Source organism: Amblyomma mixtum, chromosome 2 (assembly GCF_055824585.1).
Source record: "Amblyomma mixtum isolate Tamu chromosome 2, ASM5582458v1, whole genome shotgun sequence".
NCBI lineage: Eukaryota > Metazoa > Arthropoda > Arachnida > Ixodida > Ixodidae > Amblyomma > Amblyomma mixtum.
In genome coordinates this window covers 204,817,418-204,838,130 of record NC_143013.1, presented here as the reverse complement: position 1 = coordinate 204,838,130, position 20,713 = coordinate 204,817,418, and the positions used below count along the sequence as shown (strand labels likewise).

General features: G+C 46.8%; 1 protein-coding gene across 1 annotated transcript in view; it reads left to right on the top strand.

Annotated features, from left to right (window-relative positions):
* The window catches only part of LOC149362308 (signal peptide peptidase-like 2B), a 45,607-nt gene extending 29,963 nt beyond the window's left edge, over nucleotides 1–15,644 (top strand). The window contains exons 12-15 of the mRNA XM_089569693.1: nucleotides 5,852–5,929; nucleotides 6,816–6,970; nucleotides 10,407–10,602; nucleotides 15,229–15,644. Coding sequence (XP_089425819.1) covers nucleotides 5,852–5,929; nucleotides 6,816–6,970; nucleotides 10,407–10,602; nucleotides 15,229–15,614 — 815 coding nt within the window. The 3' untranslated portion in view covers nucleotides 15,615–15,644. The remainder of the gene's footprint in view (nucleotides 1–5,851; nucleotides 5,930–6,815; nucleotides 6,971–10,406; nucleotides 10,603–15,228) is intronic.
* The last annotated feature ends 5,069 nt before the right edge of the window (nucleotides 15,645–20,713 follow it).

The following is a 20,713-nucleotide window of genomic DNA, read 5'->3' as shown; positions in this document are numbered from 1 at the left end:
GGACAGCGCAAGGTGAACATAAAATAGTTGCATCAGAGAGCGCATCACTCGAAGCGTTTTGTTTAAAAAATGAAATCTATATGAGCGGGGCTTGTCAAAGAAATTCTTTAATGCATCTTTACACGTTAATAAAATTTCACTGCCAGCTTGCGCCATTCCAGTGCCTGCTAATCAGTGCCAATACCATCTAGATCTACGCAGTCATTACACGATCATTTAAAGCACCGCAAATATAAATGTTTAACTTAATCATAGATATCTTGGAGTTAGTAAAGTTTCCCAGATAACGGAGGTTTTTAAGAGTTCTCATACCTGCAGAGTGCCGCTCACATAGCTCTGCTCAAACGTGTTGTTTGTTCCGTAATACCGCAGCAGAACATTCATTTCCCTGGCCGCAGAACCAGAGCCACTGCGTTCTGAGTAGTTTAAACGCTTCCTACCCTCTTTATTTTGCGAATCGCGAAGTTTATTAACATGAAACCGGATATGCTAAGGCTAAGCACACAAGTAGGGCTCTTCTTGGACTATGTTTTAAATTCTACGTAATTAGTTATTGGCTAGAAATAATTATGGAAGTTTTATTACTCATTTTAAAGTAATGTTCTTTTCTTTAAGGTTTAGAAAGGGTGACAAAACAACCACTGGAGTTTTTTTTTGCACGGATGTATCTCCTACGTGGTCCTTTTTTTCCTGCATTTAAAGAAATCGCTCTTGCGTTACCGTATGTAGCGCTGTCAAACGCGTTCCAGGGAACAAAGCGTGCGCACTTCACAACGCCACTCTCAGCGTAAATGTTAAAAGTGGGTCAGCACATTCTTTCTGAAACCCGCCGCGGTGGCTCAGTGGTTGCGGCACTCGGCTGCTGACCCGAAAGACGCGGGTTCGATCCCGGCCGCGGCGGCTGAATTTCGATGAAGGCGAAATTCCAGAGGCCCGTGTGCTGTGCGATGTCAGTGCACGTTAAAGAACCCCCGGGTGGTCGAAATTTCCGGAGCCCTTCGCTACGGCGTCCCTCATAGCCCGGGTTGCTTCGGGACGTTAAACCCAAATAAACCAAAGCATTCTTTCTGAACATGGAAAACACGCCGTGATCTGCCTTAAGTGATAGGCAGGCCGCAGACGAACCTTCAGAGGAACCATTTATTGAGCCACCACTTAGACAAAACAGAAAAAGGAGGGATAGCAGTGAAGTCTCGTATTTCGAGTAGCCTCCGTTTTAATTACTGACGTCATTGCGCAGCCCATCGAATTGACCGGCGGCTGATTTCTTGAACACGGTCAGCGCGACGTTTCGTTAGAGGGAAACACGGTTGGGAGCGCTGGAATATAGAAGCGCATGAGCGCAGTCACCTGTTTTTTTTTTTATATTTCACAGGATTTCATTCATTACCCTGGAAAAAGGACCACGTACACTGCAACTCCCAAAAAGGAGTAAATGGCTCATCGCGTAGCGCACTCCCGAAAAGGGGTTTTGATACTCCTCAGAATAGGAGTATATCGTCTACTCCTCTGTTTGAAGGGGTACTTTCGGAGTGCTGGAAGGAGTGAAGTGTTACCGCTCTCTAGACGGGAGTTTATTCAGGAGTGAATTTGAGATCGCAAAGGAGTTAGCATGGCAATTAACAGAAGTATTATATACTCCTTTGCAGCTACTTTTATAGTACATTTCAGGAGCACTTGCCTGTTCCTTTTAAGTAGTTTTGACAGGAATTTTTTTTAGCAATTTCCCTTACTATAAGTTAACATTCATGATGCCCAGACGAGTTTATTATTTCACTTGATGAGGAAGCCCATTTGAAATGAAGTATTCCTATGGAAGGCTCATTTTAAAGCCTTCCCAGGATAAATGCGTCGGTGAAATTGCAGTGATTTATTTCAAACAATATTTTATTGTGTACAAAACATTTGAACAAAGTGTTCGGCAGCTTGCTTTCGATGGTTACAGAGAACCAATGTCTTGGCCCCTATAGAAAAGAAGAGTGCCTTAACCCGCGCTGTCTTTGGGTACAGAGTTGAAATATCCCAAGGAATAAAAATAGAGATGCCACACTTGAAAGCAAGGAGGGAACCAATGCTTTGCTGTCAACATACGGGCATGTCATGCTATCGTTGGTTAAAAGGCACGACGTCAAAGGAGGCTCCTTCTGAAAGAAAGATTAGAAAAAAAAGTGCATCAGAGGAATTACACCTCTAAGCTTGAAGTATGATGTGCTTCAAGTGTAGAAGTGAAGTTCCTAAAGCAGTTCAGAGTGCACTTTTCAATAAAGTAGGTGTTGTTGAAGTTTAAACGTTTCTCGTGACAAAAGATTAGCTAGTAGAACATAGTAGGTAATCAACAAGCTATAATGCATATCTGTAGCCTGTCGCATGACAGCGGCTAAACGCGTTTTTCAGGGGATCAAAAATTCCAGAGAGCCGCTTTCGTAAACGTTAAGGCAATACGGCGAATGGGAAGCAGCGTCGATGGGGAACATTTTTCCCGTAAAGAATAAAACTAAAAAAATAAAATGGTCTTACTGAGGCACTTGCGCATTCGCGCTGCCTTTGTCTGCGTTCCGGCACTGCAAGAAGCATTGCGATATAATTTTCTTTTTCACTTATCAGAAGGTTCCCAACACGTTCCAGGCACCATAGCAGGACCAATTATTGAAATCAGAACATGCAAACAAAAGACTGCATGTGAGCTTCCACTGCGTGTATGCAAAGCGCTATTTCCTTGATGGGAGAACCGGCAGCCGTGCATTTTGAGGGCGTCGTCATTCTGTGTACAGGTCAAAGGCAGGGCAAGGGTGACTAACGTAGCAGGCACTGTTAGGAATAGAAAGCTACCACCAGACCCACCCTTCCGCCGCCACCTGTCTTCTGTTATCCTTTGCCCTCACATTCGTTGCCAGGATTCAAAAGAAAACATTCTACACAGGCCTATCTGGCTGGGAAAGGAATTTAAGTAGGAAAGAACGCCAACCAAAAAAAAAGCGAAAAAAAAAACACGACGGAACCTTCTTGGTTCTTACCAGGTGTGACTGCGAGCAAGTCACAACTTGCGTTTTTTAAGCCTTCGATTAGTCATCCGCCGGGTCACTGCTCGTAGACAGTTGATGCAAGAGGGGGGTAGGGTTTCTAGGGAGAGTATAACATTTACTTGCGTCTGCTGAATGCGCCGTGACTCAAGAGCGTCCTGCGCGGGGGCGGCTCAGTGTCCAGCACAAGATTTCCCTTGAAGTCAGTCTTGTCAACCCGCGCTTCGTTCCTTATTCATTTGCTTGACATCCGCTTTGTGCTGCTTCAATTTTTCGGGGAAGTGCTTGGTTTCGCCAATGTACTACGTCCAGCTCGAGCAGGGGATCTTGTATTCTAGCGTATGCTTTATTTTTTTTCTTTCGCTACCTTCCCGGGATCAGCAGTCCGAACCGGAACGCTTGCCTCCACGAGTTTCACATAATGGAATGTGTTCGGAAACTGCACGCGAAGAGGAAACTTCTTTTCACATTTTTCAAATGCGAAGAGCTTACAAGATACAACATTTTGGATCTAGACGCCTAACGATCCAGAAAGGCAACGCTCAGTATGGTTGCCACCTCATGTCCGCTGCCGATAATCGCTGCTACGGTAAGACGCCACCAACTCGGAAAATGTAACAATTTAGGCAATCTGCTCGAGCGCTAAGGCTTCGCCATGTCCTGTGCTATGACTGAAAAGAATAAAATCGCTTGCATTCTTTGCATAACAAGGCCCTCTTAAAACACAGGAAAGGAAGCAACACATTAGGGCAGGCAATGTTTTGTTCTCAGCACTGTTCATTAAACGTGACAAAAATTTCCGGACCCCAAGGATGTGCATTTTCACCTGCTCATTGCCTGTACAGCTTTTCCATATTCATGGGGCGTGAACGCATGGAGAAAATTTGGTCCCTAGAAGAATTGACCCTACTTCCAGTCGTACATATTAACTTAAACAGCCACGACTGCAGTGCCACACTCTTTTTCAGCCGCATGCAACAACAAATTTCTAGATGCTTACTTAATGACCTCTGTGTGAGCTGGCTCCTCCGGACGACGATGAAGCCTTTCGTCTCCGTGCACCCGGGGTTCACAGCAGCCTTCGCACACTGAAAAGGGAGCGGCGTTAAGTGCATCCGCGTCTGTGGCATCAAAGGAGAGTTTAATACTGCTTACCGCTATACGCGACGATGATAATCCGGTCTTTTGTATTCTTGCTGTAATACAGCGAAAGAACGAGGGGCCGTCGGTGTCGAGAAAACTGATGCGTCACACACACACCGCCATGTCGGCGCGGCGAAACGGCAGCAGCCAACACTTGTATGCTGCGTAGACAATGAACGACCAGCCGCTGCTTCTGCACATATTGCTGGCTTGAGTGAGACGTTCATTGCAGCATCTTGCTGCTAAGGTCGATGATGTCCAGTCTCTGATGTCCCGACAAGCGCGCGAAAAGGAGCTGGCGGCAAGCTGGCGGCTGCGGGCAGGTCGACGCGTCACACACCGCCATGTTGGTTCGACTGAGCTAGGCTGGCTAAGCCTCTCGCGGACTGCCGTCGTAGGCGATGCAACACCAAGAATTCTCCGAACACACTGGAGACTTCACAGGCACTGTCTGTGCAGAGCACACTGCTGCGCAAGGCTGCGACGATCCGGTGTCTTGTAACATGACAAACGGGCTTGAAGCAGCAAAAGCAGAAGCGAGAAGCGAGCAGGCAGCGTCACCTGCAAGTGCAGCGAACCGGCAGCTGCCACTAGGCGGCGGGCAGACACTAAGGAGTGCATAAAGGGTCTGAAGGAGTATTGAAGCCGACATACTCCTGCTTGGAAAAGTAGTAAAATCATGTGAATACTTTATTTTACTCCTCCATTTCGCGACAGCGGTAAAAAAGGATTTCCTCATTTTTACTACTTAAAGTCGATTGCGCAATTTTCAATAAGGAGTTTAAAAGCGGACACAAGCTATTTATACTCCTATTTGGGCTTATTTGAGTTTGCAGTGTAGGAGATTCGTTACCAGAAAAAAAAAAACTGGATCGGTTGTTTCTCAACCCCCTACTACTTAACGAAAGGCACGTGACTCTAAGTAAATATTTAACGTAATCACAGATAATCTACTAAATAAGCGTAATTTAAGAAATAACCGGACTAGCGCCACACGACGGGTACCAGTGTTTCGTTGGTCTCAACCAGATTACGGTGAGCCGCTTTTTTTTAAATGCTTGGTTCAAGTTACGTGAAACACCCTGTATATGCACACTGCGCACTGCTTAAGTTTATGCTGCACACCTGCGTTCTCCCGCTGGCGGTTAAACGCCCAGTTTCGATGTTGAGAATTTCGTTATAGGAACGCACGCACTCCCACCCACATTCATGCGCTCCCCCATGCACGAGCACACCTTCAAAACAATACCTTTTGCCAGCTGTGCGTGCCATGGCTTTCGCGGAATATATAAGCCTAACTTGCTACACGAAGACTTCGAAATTCCCTGAAATTTTCTTGGTGAGCTGCTGAAATTTGCTGTGATTGGCGACGGAGGAGGTATTTTAAGCCATACCAAGTTCTCACGTAGACCAACATGACTTGTTATGTTGGTAGGCAGTGTGAAGGAAGCATTGAAATCGTGATATCCCATAGTTTCCATGTTTTGTTCCTTATTGTAAATCCGAGGTTGTGTTCAGTTCCAGCAAATGATCAGCGTTGGGCGCATTCGCATTCTGCTTGACTCGTTTGTTTTCCAAGGCATATCAATCCTAACAGAAAAAGAGAGAGAGCGTTAGCGCGTATGGTGCACTTGAGATGACTTCTCATCCGGCATGTTGTTGTTTATAACACCCTTGCGTCCTTCTAGGTCTCCTGATATCCTACTGCCACACATTCGACCTTCTGGCGCTGGGAAGAAGATTTTACTATTACATAGCCTGCGTTTGTAAGTACAAGCAACAGGATACCTTTGTCCGGCGTCGTCCTTTGACTTTTTAATTAAATACAATTTGTCTGCAAAAACACGCCCAAGTGCTGTGCAGAATAATCGGCAAGTGCATGATTACGCTATACTGACATGTTTAATACACAAGATCTCGAAAAACGGATTTTAAGTTGTTCGGACGCACAGCTGAGCGGCATGTTCGCATAGATGCAATTAGATTAGTTTCGGGCGCGAGCTATTCGTAACGCGATCTATGTTAAAATCTGTTTTGTCGAATTCTGGAGCTGGGTTACCACATTCTCTGTTTTCTCGAATAAATATAGTGGCATACAAGTGCACTGGTCCTACGTGTAAGCAACGCGCGAATACAACATAAACTTATCGTTAATTTCTCATGCGCATCTCGTACTGTCAAGTTACTCGAACTAGAAGAAGGAGGTAGGACCGCGAACTGGGTGATTCCACAGGTGTGTTGTACTCACGCGCTTGCCAGCACAGCTGAGGAAGCTGGTGGCTGCCTCTTGTGCTCACTGCTGCTCACTGAGGCCCTAGGGTTTAAAGACAACAATGGTCAGGTAAATAAATCTGCAGTGGAAGTTAGCAAAAAGCGATTGGAGGATTGGTGGCTGAAAAGCAGAGATGTGGCATAAGGTTAGAATTGTAGGAAACCGTAAGTAAAGATGATGGCGAATCTTAATGAGAATTGCCAACACAGTAAACAAAAAAAAATAATAAAGAAAGAAAAGCTGAGCATGGTGGCAATTGCCACCACCCCGTTTCAAAAGGGGGCGCTCCTATCCATCCATCTATCCATGCTGCATAGTCGCTGAAAGTGGGCTGGAGGATAAGGAACGTAGTAACGGCCATCGTTCTGCCTCGTTTCCAGCCTATGGTCTGGGCATGGTGGCCACCTTCATCGCCCTGGAGTTGATGCGCAGCGCGCAACCGGCGCTGCTCTATTTGGTGCCGTTCACGCTCGTGCCGACCTTGGGCACGGCCTGGTTTAAGGGACATCTGTTCGCCATCTGGAACGGAGTCAGGGTAAGCCACGCTGACAGCCTAGAAGCCACGGTAACTTCATTCATCATCTTGCTCATAAGTCCCATAAGTCTTCTGAGACAGAATGCGAGTTGAGCAGCGTAAAAAATTAGGGGGGCACTTTGACGATCTGAAGTGCGTGAGGCGAAAGCCTTTTCGCGCCCATTTGACTACCTCTGAATTTTAATGACTAATTAATGACTAGTGACCATTTATTGACCAATTACTAATTAATGGTTGCGACATAATATGTTACGATGACTTCAGTGATTTTTTGTGACGGTGCATTACACTACTGATGACGCTATGCTGTGACAATTTTCGCGGACGGATGGACGGGCAACGATGAGTCATTAAAGGCTTTCGCCTTAGTCGATAAGAACTAGAGGTACGCCATTCTCCTTCAACCCTTGCAGAATCTGCTTGTAACCAGCTTTGGTGCTACTAAGTTCATTGCCTGTTCGAACTAGGCACCACGTGGCGCATGACATTCAGTTACACCCCGCCGCGGTGACTCAGTGGTCACGGCGCTCGGCTGCTGACCCGAAAGACGCGGGTTCGATCCCGGCCGCGGCGGCTGAATTTCTTGAAGACGAAATTCTAGAGGCCCGTGTGCTGTGCGATGTCAGTGCACGTTAAAGAACCCCAGGTGGTCGAAATTTCCGGAGCCCTTCACTACGGCGTCTCTCATAGCCTCAGTCGCTTTGGGACGTTAAACCCCCATAAACCAAACCAAACCAAACCAAACTAACCATTCAGTTACACTCTGGCTTTACTGCCCATCTTGCGTATTCAAGCGAAACTAGATGTCCGATATTAACGCGATAAAGGGTCCCGTTGAGCAGAAAGTCCGGCGTCGTAGTTGGCGTGTCGATCGAGAAAATCGGGATTGGTCTAGAAGGTCCTGACGTCACTCGTGCAGCTGAGGAATTGAAAAGTGAAAGAAACATTGAATAAATTTTGATTATAACGACGCAACATCATTGTATGAATGTAAATTGGTTGCGCTGAAAAGAAAATCTGGCTAATTAGCTGAGACACAACGAACCATTCTGGACAAAAGTATTTTTGAGCGGGGAAACGCTTATGAACTCAATTTTTGATATAATGTGAGATTTCACTGTAACAATTACATATACGAAGATCAACTGACGGCAGTTATGCATTTTTTTCTGCATTAACGTTTTTTCCATCGTCAAAAACGTCCCCCATTGATTCTCTATAGTAGTTATAACTGTTAGGTGCGATCGATGGAAACACTTTAAAAGAAAGATTTTGGTACATACATGTATGTTACAGTATGAGAAGAATGGACCATTACCTTCAATATTTCCATAACTGTATCTTACAATTTTCCAATTTTCAAAAATTTCGTCCGAGATTGTTGGGCATTCGACCAGTGATCATTGAGTCGCGGTTCAGACACGCCACTCCTAGGTGGTGGTGGTGGAAAACGTTTATTTGCTCTATTTTACAAGATTTTTTTTTTGCGGCTTCAGATGGAGTCTTCCATCGTATCATCAGGGTCGGTTCCCCTAGTCGAGGGCTCCGCTGAGGGTAGCTGCCCTGCGTGCACGCCCTACTAGTCCTTGCTGGACTTTCAGGATGTCGCTGGATAGCATCCTCTCCCACTGTTCCGCACTCGGGTTTTCAATTATGGGTAGCTTGTCTATTTTCTGGCATGCCCATGTGGTATGGTATAATGTTGGCTTGTCTCCACACCACGGGCACTCGCTCTTGTACTGTGTGGGGTAGATTTTACTCAGGTTGTTTAGGCACGGGAATGTTCCCGTTTGTAACTGTCGCCATGCTACGGCGTCTTCTCTATTGAGTTGTTTGTGTGGGGCGGGTATTTTCGTCTGATCCCTCTGTAGTAGTTAAGAATGTCTGTATAGCTTTGGGCTACCGGCTCGGGTTCCTCAGCGGTGTCAGGAATGTTGGATGCTCGGTTTGTTGCGTACCCTCGAGCTATCCTATCCGCCTCCTGATTTCCCGTAATGTCGGTACGTCCCGGCGCCCAAACTATGGTGTGTTTGGCCTTGTTGTTTTCGGTTTTGCCACTTGAGCGGAGAATGCGGGGCGCGCTGTGGCTGATTCGGCCGTTTAGGTAGTTGCGGCATGCAGCTTGTGAGTCGGTGAGTATTGTTAAAGACCTGTTGGATCGGTAGCCCTCCGCTGCCGCTAGAGCCACGGCTGCCTCTTCGGCGTCGACTACCGTACAGTTCCGGATTGACACGCTGGTGATTTCTTTTAGGTCAGAATTGATCACCGTTGCCACTTTGCTTTTCTTGTGGTTTACGTTACCAGTGTATGTAGCGGCGTCTACGTACACAGTGTGGTTTCTAGTTGCCAGTGTTCTTTGTACGTACTCTGCTCTTGCTTCTCTTCGCACCATGTGTAGGTTCGGGTCCATATTCCTTGGTATCGGTGCTACTTTGATGATGTTTCTGTATTCGTCTGGTATCGTCTCCGTGCTTTGTGTCTCCTGTATTGTAGCTTCACCGCCGTATCTGCTCAGGAGTCTTCTGCCTGTTGCCGATAGTTTGTCTTTCGATTTGTGCTATTATTTGCGCTTCTTGGAGTTCTTCGAGACTGTTGTGTAGTCCCAGAGCCAGTAGTTTGTCGGTTGATGTCGATTGTGGTAAGTGAAGCGCCGTCTTGAGGGCTTTCCTCAGGATTGCGTCCACTTGTTGGATTTCGTATTTTGTGCAGTGGTAGTATGGGAGGCTATATGTTACTCTGCTTACCACCAGGCTTCTGACCAGCTGTAGCGGGTCTGCTTCTTTCATGTCGTGTCTTTTCCTCGAGATCCTTGTTATCATGCGAGCTACTTGGTTGGTTGCTGTTTTAATTATTATTAGGGTGTGGGTGCACCTTTGGTTCGATTGTACTCACATTCCTAATATCCTGATGAGTGTTTTTTCCGGGATTAGTTGTCCCTCGAGTCGGACGTTTAGCCTCAGGTTTTCTTCCTCGGGGACAGTGCGGTTCTTCTTGCCTCGCCATACTCTTATTAGGAGCTCGGACTTTTCTGTCGAGCAGGCTAGTCCTCTTGCCTTGACATAGTCTTCTACGCATGCCGCGGCCTGTTGTAGTCTTTCTTCCTTTCCCCCGAGTGAGCCTTTGGATACCCATACGCGATCGAGGTTTGTTCGACTTGTTCAAAGGAAAGCCATGTGTGTCTTGTCTGACAGTGTCCGTCTGCGAGTTTATACGCAAAAAGAACCCCACGACGCTAAGACACTGTCGCGTTTCACCCTTTTGCAGAGGTTAAGTGTCCAGTAAATCTTCAGTAGCGTTCTTGATATCCTAACATGCAGATGTCCGTACTGTTCGCTTCCAGAGTATACGTATTTACGCCTATTCAACTTGAGTGCATGGAGCAGGAAGAAATGTGCGCGCATTTCCGTCTGACATGGTGCCGTCGCCCCGTTCGCAGTTGCCAGAGAGTAGCAGCAAGGCAGAGGCGAGCACTGATCCGAAGGGTGCGACGCCGCAGAAGAGCCCAGAGGGACCCGACGAGAGCAGTGCAAAGTCAGCCGCCGCTCTGGACCCGGACAACGCCGACGGCGCCGACCTAGACGCCAGGGGCCACCAGGGCCCCAGGCGCAAATCAAAGTCACCGGAGGACCAAGGTGGTCTCTTTGGGTCGCGTACGAATGATTTCCTCGACAGGAAGTAGCGCCCCCTTCCGCTTACGGTCTAAAAAAAGATAGGAATAGATTCAGCGCGTCTAAGCGCGAAATATCGTGCAGTAGCACTAGTTCAGGTTTTCTGAGGATTCGAGGTTATACAAGAATTCGAATCTATGAAGCTTCCAGGTAAAGCATGCAAAGTACTCGTATGTTTGCCCTAGCGTATATAACGGTGATGCAATCGTCGATTAAACCATGGCATTGTTCAGGCGTCCCAATGCGCTGGAGAAGTTTGGGGAAAGTCGTAGTGACGTCATTGTTAACGTAATCTCAAATTTCCACTGTCTTCGCCTGCATGCTCCTGTGCGTCATCCGCGCCGCCAAACAATGCTTCCTGAGCGTCACCTTCAATTGCATTGGTTGTCTTCCATGAAAGAACAGTTTCTTCGCTGTAAGCGTAGCGCCGTCGTACTTGACAACATTATCGGGGCCTCTGCCCGTTACTGTGCACTACCTGAACGCCGCCGCCGCTTTATTCGGCGACTACGCCACCATATGAAATCCCAATACGAAACGATTGCGCACGTTTTACCTGGATGTTTCACACATTCGGCCCTTTTAAACTCATCTAATTCTAATACAGTTGCCCTTTAAGGTCCTTACGTGTTAAAGACATTTGGCCTAAAGGCCTTAGCTATAAAGGCTGTTCGCCTGAAGGCGTTTACCTTGAATGCATTTACCATGAAGATCTTCACCGTAAAGGCCTTTACCATATCGTATTTACCCCAAAGGCATTTGGGTAATTATCTCCGTAAAGGCCTGTCAGGTGTACATGGACGGGTGGGCCACCGGACTTAAAGCAGGCTTCAGAGACGTATGTACGTATGCCCGAAATGGCAAAATGTGCATAGTAGTTCTACTTCCAAAAAAAAAAAACAGTGCTCCCTTTACCTCGATAGTTTTCTGCCGGGACTGTACAGCCGGCCAGATATTTAGCTAGCGTGCGCGACGGCCGCTTTTTCTGCACTCCTATGCTTTACAACGGAACAAACTTGCGGAAAGCTCAATATTAAGCACGGGATTAACGAGCCTGTGCTTACATTTGATGTTTTCGGAAGTTTGCTCCGTCATAAGCGGCAGGAGCACGGAAAACGCGGCCGTCACGGACGCCAGCTATAGATTTGGCTGAATGTACCTAGCGTCGCTGTTTTTGTAAAATGAGCATGCACACAACCAAGTTGTACAGAGGGCAAAACGCATGTCTAGAACACGTCCTGAGCGTGTTTCGCGCTGAACTCGCCATAACTAGCGATAAGATTTGGTTAAAAATGGTCTGGATGTAAACATGTGCAGTTAAACTCATAGAATTTCATGGTCAATTTTTGCCTTCTCGGTCACAGCGGCATTGGAAGCGGCGGTTGTTCTAGGCATGTGTTTTGTCCTCTGTACTTGATTACGTCTAAGCGATCGTTTAAGTTTCAGTTACGGTGAAGAACACTCGCACTCAGCGCTGTGCTTCCTTTCTTAAAAAAAGAGATACTTTGCGGATACAAACTTTCATGAACTTTTGGGAACTTTTGCCGCTTTGAAATGCTTTATGCAAATGAGTCTAAGTTGGGCCTGCGTCCTAGACCATGTCATTTCCATCCTGGTGTAACCATTTAAGATGCACTTTCTGAACGTTTTCATCTACCATGTCCTATTACTAAGTTACTGATGCCACTATGCGCATATCGCTCGGAAGCATGCTGCGCAAACCACAAGCACGCAAAGACGGGGAAGAAAGAGGGGAAACCTCACTAATGTGCCTGACGTCCGGGAGCGGTCTACTGCCGACGGTGTAGACTGCTCGCGGTCTAAGTGCGCGCCAGTATTCCACACTGTGCCTGTGGGAACAGCCAATAGCAGGAATCTCTCCGTGAACATGAGCAAGCACCCATGTTCCTGGCTGCCGTAGTGACGATGTATGCTTGTTGCTCTTGTCGTGCCTACAGTCGTTTTATAAGTACTGAAAAGTGATTATCACTGTTTTGTTAACCTATTGCCTTTCTGTGGCGACGTAGAATTGAATCCGGGTCCTTCTACCGCAGAAACGCTTAAAATGATAATGGATGATTTGAGAGAACTTTAGGAAAGCGTGGCCTCAACAAACAGTCGCCTAGACGAAATTATTGGTAAATTAACTTCCATTGACCGAAAGTTGATGATCTTTCAACCACTGTTACAAACTGCACAACCAAGGTAGACAAATTGCAAAAAAAAAAACTGTCGACATCCTTCTGAAATTGAATAATCTCTAGAATCGAAGTCTTATAAATGATTTAATAATGTATGGCTTGAAAGAAGAAAGCGAAGATCTTTCACATTCCTTGAAAGAGAGGGTCTCACAAATTCTTGAAGATAAACTAAACATTTCCAGTGTTCAAATTCAGCGCATCCACAGAATTGGGAAGCCGGGTGAGGATAGATGTCGACTTGTAATATTTAGGCTTTGAGACTACAGGGATAAGTCAAGGATACTGAAAGCTTGCAGCGCCTTTAAAGGCTTAGGTTTCAGAGGACTTTTCACCTCGAGTCGAAGCGATAAGAAAAAAAATCTTTGGACTTACACAAAAGCAAACAGGGACAAAGGCGGCAAACTAGTGTCATCATTCGAGAAGGTTAAAATAAACGGAAAGAATTTCAAATGGAACGAAGGACTGAACACAGCAGTTTGGTTTGGTTTGGTTTGGTTTGGTTTGGTTTATGGGGTTTAACGTCCCAAAGCGACTAAGGCTATGAGAGACGCCGTAGTGGAGGGCTCCGGAAATTTGGACCACCTGGGGTTCCTTAACGTGCACTGACATCGCACAGTACACGGGCCTCTAGAATTTCTCCTCCAAAGAAATTCAACCGCCGCGGCCGGGATCGAACCCGCGTCTTTCGGGTCAGCAGCCGAGCACCATAGCCACTGAGCCATCGCGGCGGCTCAGTGGTTATACCTGGCATAATTCTGGCAAAGAGAATCGCAACAGCGTCTTCCAGTCAACGCAATCGAACCCAGACAGAGCCCCACTATCTTTATTAAATGTCAATGCTAGGAGCGTGATAAACAAAATCGATGAAATCGAAAGCCTCCTTCTTGGTTGTGGCCCTGACGTCACGCTTCTCTAATAAACATAGCTCCATTATCCCTGATACCGATGTTAAACGTAGCTCACACGATATAATTCGACAGGACCGTGGCTCGAGGAGTGGCGGCGCCGCGGCGACTAATCTGCCAAGATGGTTTGGCTTCACGTGCAATTAAACTAGGGCATCCTTCTCATCGGGGTAATATACAGGTCACCGAATGTTGGCATTTCGGCTTTGGAATCGCTGTACGACTTTGTTCATGGGCACAGAAAAAGCTACCTCTATTTAAACACTAATCATATACGGAGACTTTAATCTACCCATGATGAACTAGGACGACCTTTTGTGCTCGACGTCTTTATTACGGAGCAAGGCATCTATTCGTCACTGCTGAACTTAGGCAGAAAAAAGTCTGCTGTTCCGGACGACATATCTAACAAATTTCTTTTTAGGTACGCGGAATGCAGCTCGAAATATCTTTTTCATAATATTCAAAGACAGTCTTAGAAGACCTACCATTACCAATGACTGGAAAATGGCTAAGGTCATTCCCATTCAGAAGTCCGGAGACAGGGCAGTGTCATTAACTACAGGCCTGTTTCGCTCCTGTGCGCTGTAAGGAGGCTGAAGCAACACTTCATTTTTGGGCACATAAGCTGTTTACTGGCAAATAATTTCTTTTCTGAGGGACAGTACAGTTTTCGACGTGGCCAATCTACGGTTACGCAACTACTACACACTACTAATGATCTGATGGCAGGTTTGGATGGGGGTAGGCAAATCGATATACTGTTCCTCTACTTCGAAGAGGCATTTCATCGAGTCTGCCACAAAGGGTTATTGGTGAAGTTAAAGTGTGTGTTACGAAAGGAACAAATTTTGAACTCGCTGGATTCATTCTTATTCAATCGAAAACAGCATGTCTGCATAGTATGTGTGCAGTATGTCTGCATCTGTCCCCGTATTATTCGGAGTACTGCAAGGTTCTGTCTTTGGACCCCTAATTTTCCTGATCTATTTAATTGACCTGTCTTTAGATTCCTCTGTGCAATGCCGGTTCTTCGGCGATTCCTGCATCGTGTACCAAAACATCGAATTAGTGCAAGATCAGACTGCCTTATATGATTACCATTCTGTAATTAGCAACCGGTGCCATTCTTGGCGCATGAACCTATAAACGTCTCAAAATATGCTCATATGATGGTCACAAGAAAGGAAAACCAGTTATTGTATATTTACAAAATTAATAATGCAGATGTGAAGCGGGTTGACAATTTTAAATATCTGGGCGTTATAGCTGACTCCAAGTTAATGTGGAAAGCGCAACTCGAATTTTTGGTGCCCCGCTGTAGCTTGATTACGGTGACCGATATTGTTTTCAGATTCCCAGATTTTCTGCGCAGTTTTCCTGAATATGCCTGCAAACACACTTCAAAAGCGCTCTTAAGTGCTCCGCCTATTCCTCACATGACTCATATGTATGCGACGGATCCGTCTTGTCTGGTTTCTCAGGAGACGAACCTAGCTCCACCAAGGACAGCACACTGCCGCTCCAGGACGACGGCTCATTGAAGGGCGGCGACGTCCGCGTTGGCCCCGCCGACGAGGACAACCTGGCGATGTGCCAGCACGGAGCCGGCAGTCCTACCTTCACCACGTCCACGACGCAGCTTATGCCGTCTGGACCAGAGGAAGCCGACGAGTGTGGCGGGGCAGCAGCCGCATACGAGGAATGTCCGGAAGTGGTGGCAGCAACGCGGAAGCGCCTTCCGTGGCGCGTCGGAGGCCTCACCTGGGAAGAGCAACTCTCGGGACTGGTGCTCTCCCAACAGAGGAAGAACGGGGTCGACACCGGCCTGTGCGGAGGACGGCACGCGACGAGCCCGTTTCCGGCCTGAGAAGCGCAGGCGGGGCCCAGGCTGCTCCCGGTGTACATTATTTTCTTCACCAAATTCATGCTCTGCAAGCTCTCCTGCACCATGTTTCTCATGATTATCATAAAAGCAGCTTTGAGAGACAGAACTTTGCTTTAACTCACTGCACTGGCATGGGGAATTTCGTCGGAGGAAGAAAATGTTCGCTTTCCGCTAGAGGCGGAATTCATTCTTGCATGCGCGTGTTGTTCTCCAAGGGAGCGAGGTTTGTTGCGCGCTGTTATATAATGATTCTTATCTGCTTCGAGGCGTACGTCATTCAAGATGTTTTGTTAACTGGAAGAGACAAGGACGCGAGGCGTAAAGTGTTTGCGAGGGCGGGACGAAGCCTTACTAAGAACTACTTTTATTCTTTAATACGACACCTATAGATCCCCCGCAAAAATTGTTCCGAACTGGAAATCACTAAAAAACATAATTCTTTGACAATCTTGCATGCCACCACGAGCTGGTATATCTGCTTTCCACCCCTTTGGAAGACGAATGTTCTCGAGTGTTCCCGAGTATTCGTGTCACCACGAACACTGCGGTGGCACCACCAAATATATTTCCATCATGCGCACGAATATTTGAAAGAAAGGAAGTATCGGCGAGTAAGTAAATATTTGTCTTTGCGGGCAAGGCAAAGGTGATCGTTGCAGACTGCGACGCTGAAATGGTGGCTCCGTCAACCGATCTGGAGACGTAAAAAATTTAAATCAATTATGTTCTCAACAAGGCACCAACAACGCAACAAGGGTCAGTCGGCATTTTTTAGGACCAATTAGGATTTCTTATTGTAAACGTGACAGTGATCCAACTTGAAATTACTTTTTAAACCTTTATCTGGGCATTTTCCGGTTGTGACTATGATAAGTGTTGGTTTACCAATTTAAACTGTGCCTTCAGCCTTACGGCTTACTCTGCAATTATTCCACAGTGCTCCAGCATGAGTAAATAAACATACTTTTGTGAATAAATTATCTCCGCTTTATCATTCTTTATTGGAAGGCAAGTATTCGAAAGCAGTGTATAATGCCTATCAAAATGGCCTTACAAATGGCGTCGAGGAATTTTTATGGCGCTGCGGTTAATCAGTAGTTAGTTCTTTGTCATGCTAAGTTAAACTGTTAATCCATGGTCATGTTTTCGTTAAAGGGGATAACACTGACCGCATCGTCATCAAAACCTGTCGGTGGTAAGGGTGTAAGACCTCCTTTTAAGGTCAACTGCACCATTTTTTGAGAATTGCTCGCTATTGAACGATTGGAATCTGTATAGGCTGTAGGTAAAGCATGCGATAGCACGTTTTGGCGGGCTAGTTGGTTAAGCATCTTGAATAAACAGCGCGAACGAAGACGAGCACAAAAGACAAGAAAACGGACGATACAGCGCTGACTAACAACTAGTCAGGGCTGTGTCATCCGTTTTCTTGTCTTTTGTGCTCGTCTTCGTTCGCGCTGTTTATTCAAAAAGCATGCGAAGTGTTATTGCTTTGTTTAAAATAGTAACGTAATATACGATTAAATTTTAAGGTTCTCATCCCCGAAGGAGTGCAGAGGAATGGTACGGCAAAACAGCGCTGACGGACGGGACGGAAGAAGATGAGACAAACACATGGGCTGTGTTCAGCCCATGTGTTTGCTCGATCGGCTCACGAGACAACCAACACTGTCCGCATTCCAATCGTTCAATAGCGAGCAATTCTCAAAAAATGGTGCAGTTGACCTTAAAAGGAGGTCTTACACCCTTACCACCGACAGGTTTTGATGACGATGCGGTCAGTGTTATTTATCCCCTTTAACGAAAACATGACAATGGATTAAGAGTTTAACTTAGCATGACAAAGAACTAGTTACTGATTAATCGCAGCGCCATAAAAATTCCTCGACGCCATTTGTAAGGCCATTTTGATAGGCATTATACACTGCTTTCGAATACTTGCCTTCCAATAAAGAATGATAAAGCGGAGATAATTTATTCACCAAATTCACCAACAAATTTCGCATCGGACTACCTCTACTGGAGCAGAGTTGGCCGCACTTCTTGCGGCGGTACAGTATATCTCACAACAATCACCTCAAAAATGGGCTGTTTTCTGTGATTCAAAAGCTGCCCTACAATGTCTTCAATCTGCCTTGAGACATAGCGACCATGAGCAACTTATAGCGGAGATACGATATCTGCATCACCAGGCAATCGAACAAGACCATGAAATCATCTTCCAGTGGGTACCAGGCCATAGCGGCATTGTTGGTAACGCCTTAGCTGACGATGCTGCTCGATCGGCTCACGAGACAACCAACACTGTCCGCATACCACTGACAAGAGCTGACGCAGCAAGGCACCTTCAACTGCTCGCCCGAAACCTGACTAACATCGTGGTCTGCCCCTGGAGGTTGGACACCCCGCTCGAATCTCTTCAACCTCTTGCTCCAACATCATATACCATTCGGCCTCCCCCGCAGTGATACTACGCTGTTGTGCCGCCTGAGGCTGGGAGTGGCGTTCACAAACGCCTATTCCCATCTCATCTCAATGGCTGACTCTCCTGCGTGTGGCCAGTGTGGTTGTGACGAGACGATCAGCCACCTCCTCTGTGACTGCCCTCGTTTTGAGCGAGAGCGCGGTTGCCTAGTTGCTTCTCTGCTCCGCTTGGACTCGCGTCCTTTAACAGAGTCTAACGTTCTGGGGCCTTGGACGCAACCTTCCAGACAACGGAAAGCGGTGAAAGCGCTCCTGAATTTCCTAAGGGACTCAGGGTTGCATTCCCGCCTATAATCTAAGTTTTCTGTGCGCGCCCTCTGTCTCTGTGACATAGTGGTCGATGGACACTTGACAGACTCATTTCTTTGCCGCTCTTTTTCCTTTTTTCCCCTTTGTTCCCCTCCCCAAGTGTAGGGTAGCCAACTGGGCATCGCCTGGTTAACCTCCCTGCCTTTCCGTCCTTTTCTCTCTCTCTCTCTCTTCCGTCCCGTCCGTCAGCGCTGTGTTAACGTACAAAACCGTACCATTCAACATGAACCAACCAGCCCGACTCAGCCCTCTCCTTGAGTGCAGAGGAGCTTAGTGTGGCGCTATGAAAGCTAAGATTTCAAATTTCCGCTGCCATCAAACACACCCTGCCGTGCCTAGTTGGAAGCTGCTAAACAACGCTTGGAGGCCCTTGCCTTCGGTGGCGTTGGTTCCGCCGCAGCGGTCGAATTTCGATGAAGGCGAAATTTTAGAGGCCCGTGTACTGTGCGATTTCAGTGCACATTAAAGAACCCCAGGTGGCAGAAATTTCCGGGGCCCTCCACTACGGCGTCTCTCATAGCCTGAGTCACTTTGGGACGTTAAACCCCATAAACAAAACCAAAGGAAGCTTTTATGCTTTGGAAATGTACCGGTACCTTCGAAGACGTCATGATGCCCCCCCACTTGGCGCTGTGCGCTGCGGAGAAACTTTAAGACCGTCGTGATTTTCGTTGTCGATTACGTCGTCATTTCAAATCTTAGGCCTGAAGGACTCCGAATGCTTTACCTTCAAGTGTAACACATTCTACCCCTTTAAGCTGGTCGATATTTAAAATCTATGCAGTTGCCATTTAAGGATGAGTGGCCGCTTCATTTTTTAGTTGTATCGGACTATAGTGCTGACTTCGCTGTGGGCGACACACTGATTGCACAAGCCGAGAACACGAACGAACTCAATGGGCTCACGCCAAATTCATTCTATTCAGCCATTGTGCCATTAGACACGACGTAGCCTGTGAGGACAGTGTGTATTTTTTTGCTCTTTCATGGGAGTGGTGATGCTGCGAGGTTTTTAAGGTTTTATTTTTCCCAAGGTCTTTGATTTATGAGCACCGACACGCCACCTCGTCAACGTCCACGCGAAGCGCGAGCAAATTCACTCTGGAACCGTCGTGACCACGCGTATCAGTTTCTACAATTTTGGAGGTCATAGTCGGTGTTTCTGAAGCCTTACCTCATGACGTCAGTCGTGAACATTATATTGGGTGCGGATGTTGTCTTACCCATTCTCAAAAATATTGCCGTATATTCGTGCATGCGTAGAACGCCAGGCCGCGCGTTGGCGATTGTATGGTGAATGCGACCACTACTCCATGAGCAACTCCTCCTTAACCCACTACTCCCAACCCCCAATCAATGCCAGTGGCGCCGCAGTGTTTTAAAAGTTACGCAGAAGGAGTAGAGTCAATGCTGTGAATGCTTTATAAATCCAGAACACAAAAGCTAGGATGCGTAAACGTCGCGTTTTGTTTGGCTAGTCAGAAGAGAGCTCAGGAGTTTTAGGAAAAAATACCTGCGTCGCAGTTTCCCTATATTCCAAGGAATATATATCGCAATGCAAAAAGATACGCATATCTTAAGCCATTAGACCTCCGACGTATTCGTGAAAGTTGATGCACCTCTGCAGAACACTCTGTGAAGGTTTGGCTCCAGAAAAAGATGCATTTGTGCAGCGTAATCTACATTTGCAGCAAACTACTGGCAACGGCAAGCACGATGTTTGCGCTTCGAGTCATTTCAGCGACAGATAAAACACATGAAACTAAGATTGGTCTTCACCGTTTGTGGTGCTGAAGGAACTTTTTTTTTCTTGATGGTTTGCGGTTTAGGGGGGTTTAACGTCCCACAGCGACTGAGGCTATAAGGGCTCCGGAAATTTCAACCACCTGGGGTTCTTTAACGTGCACCGACATCGCACAGTACACGGGCCTCTAGAATTTCGCCTCCATCGAAACTCGCCCGTCGTGGCCGGGATGGAATGCTGTGAATGCGCTACTAATCCAGAACACAAAAGCTAGGAAGCCTAAACGTCGTGTTTTGTTTTCTTGAAGACTTGCCATGTGGCATAAGAAAACGCTATGTATAAGCTAAGGGGAGGTGGAAAACTTCATTTGTCCAATTCATTTGGTCGCCAACCTTTTCAGACGGTGTCCTTAGTTCAGGACTCCGTTGGTTGTCGCTGTCCTGCGCGCCTCCTCGATCACGAGTTGGTCTCGTGGGTATGTGCTGAACAGAGCTGCCTCCCAAGTGGTGCGAGGTGGAATATGGGTGATTGGTGCCCCGGTGGG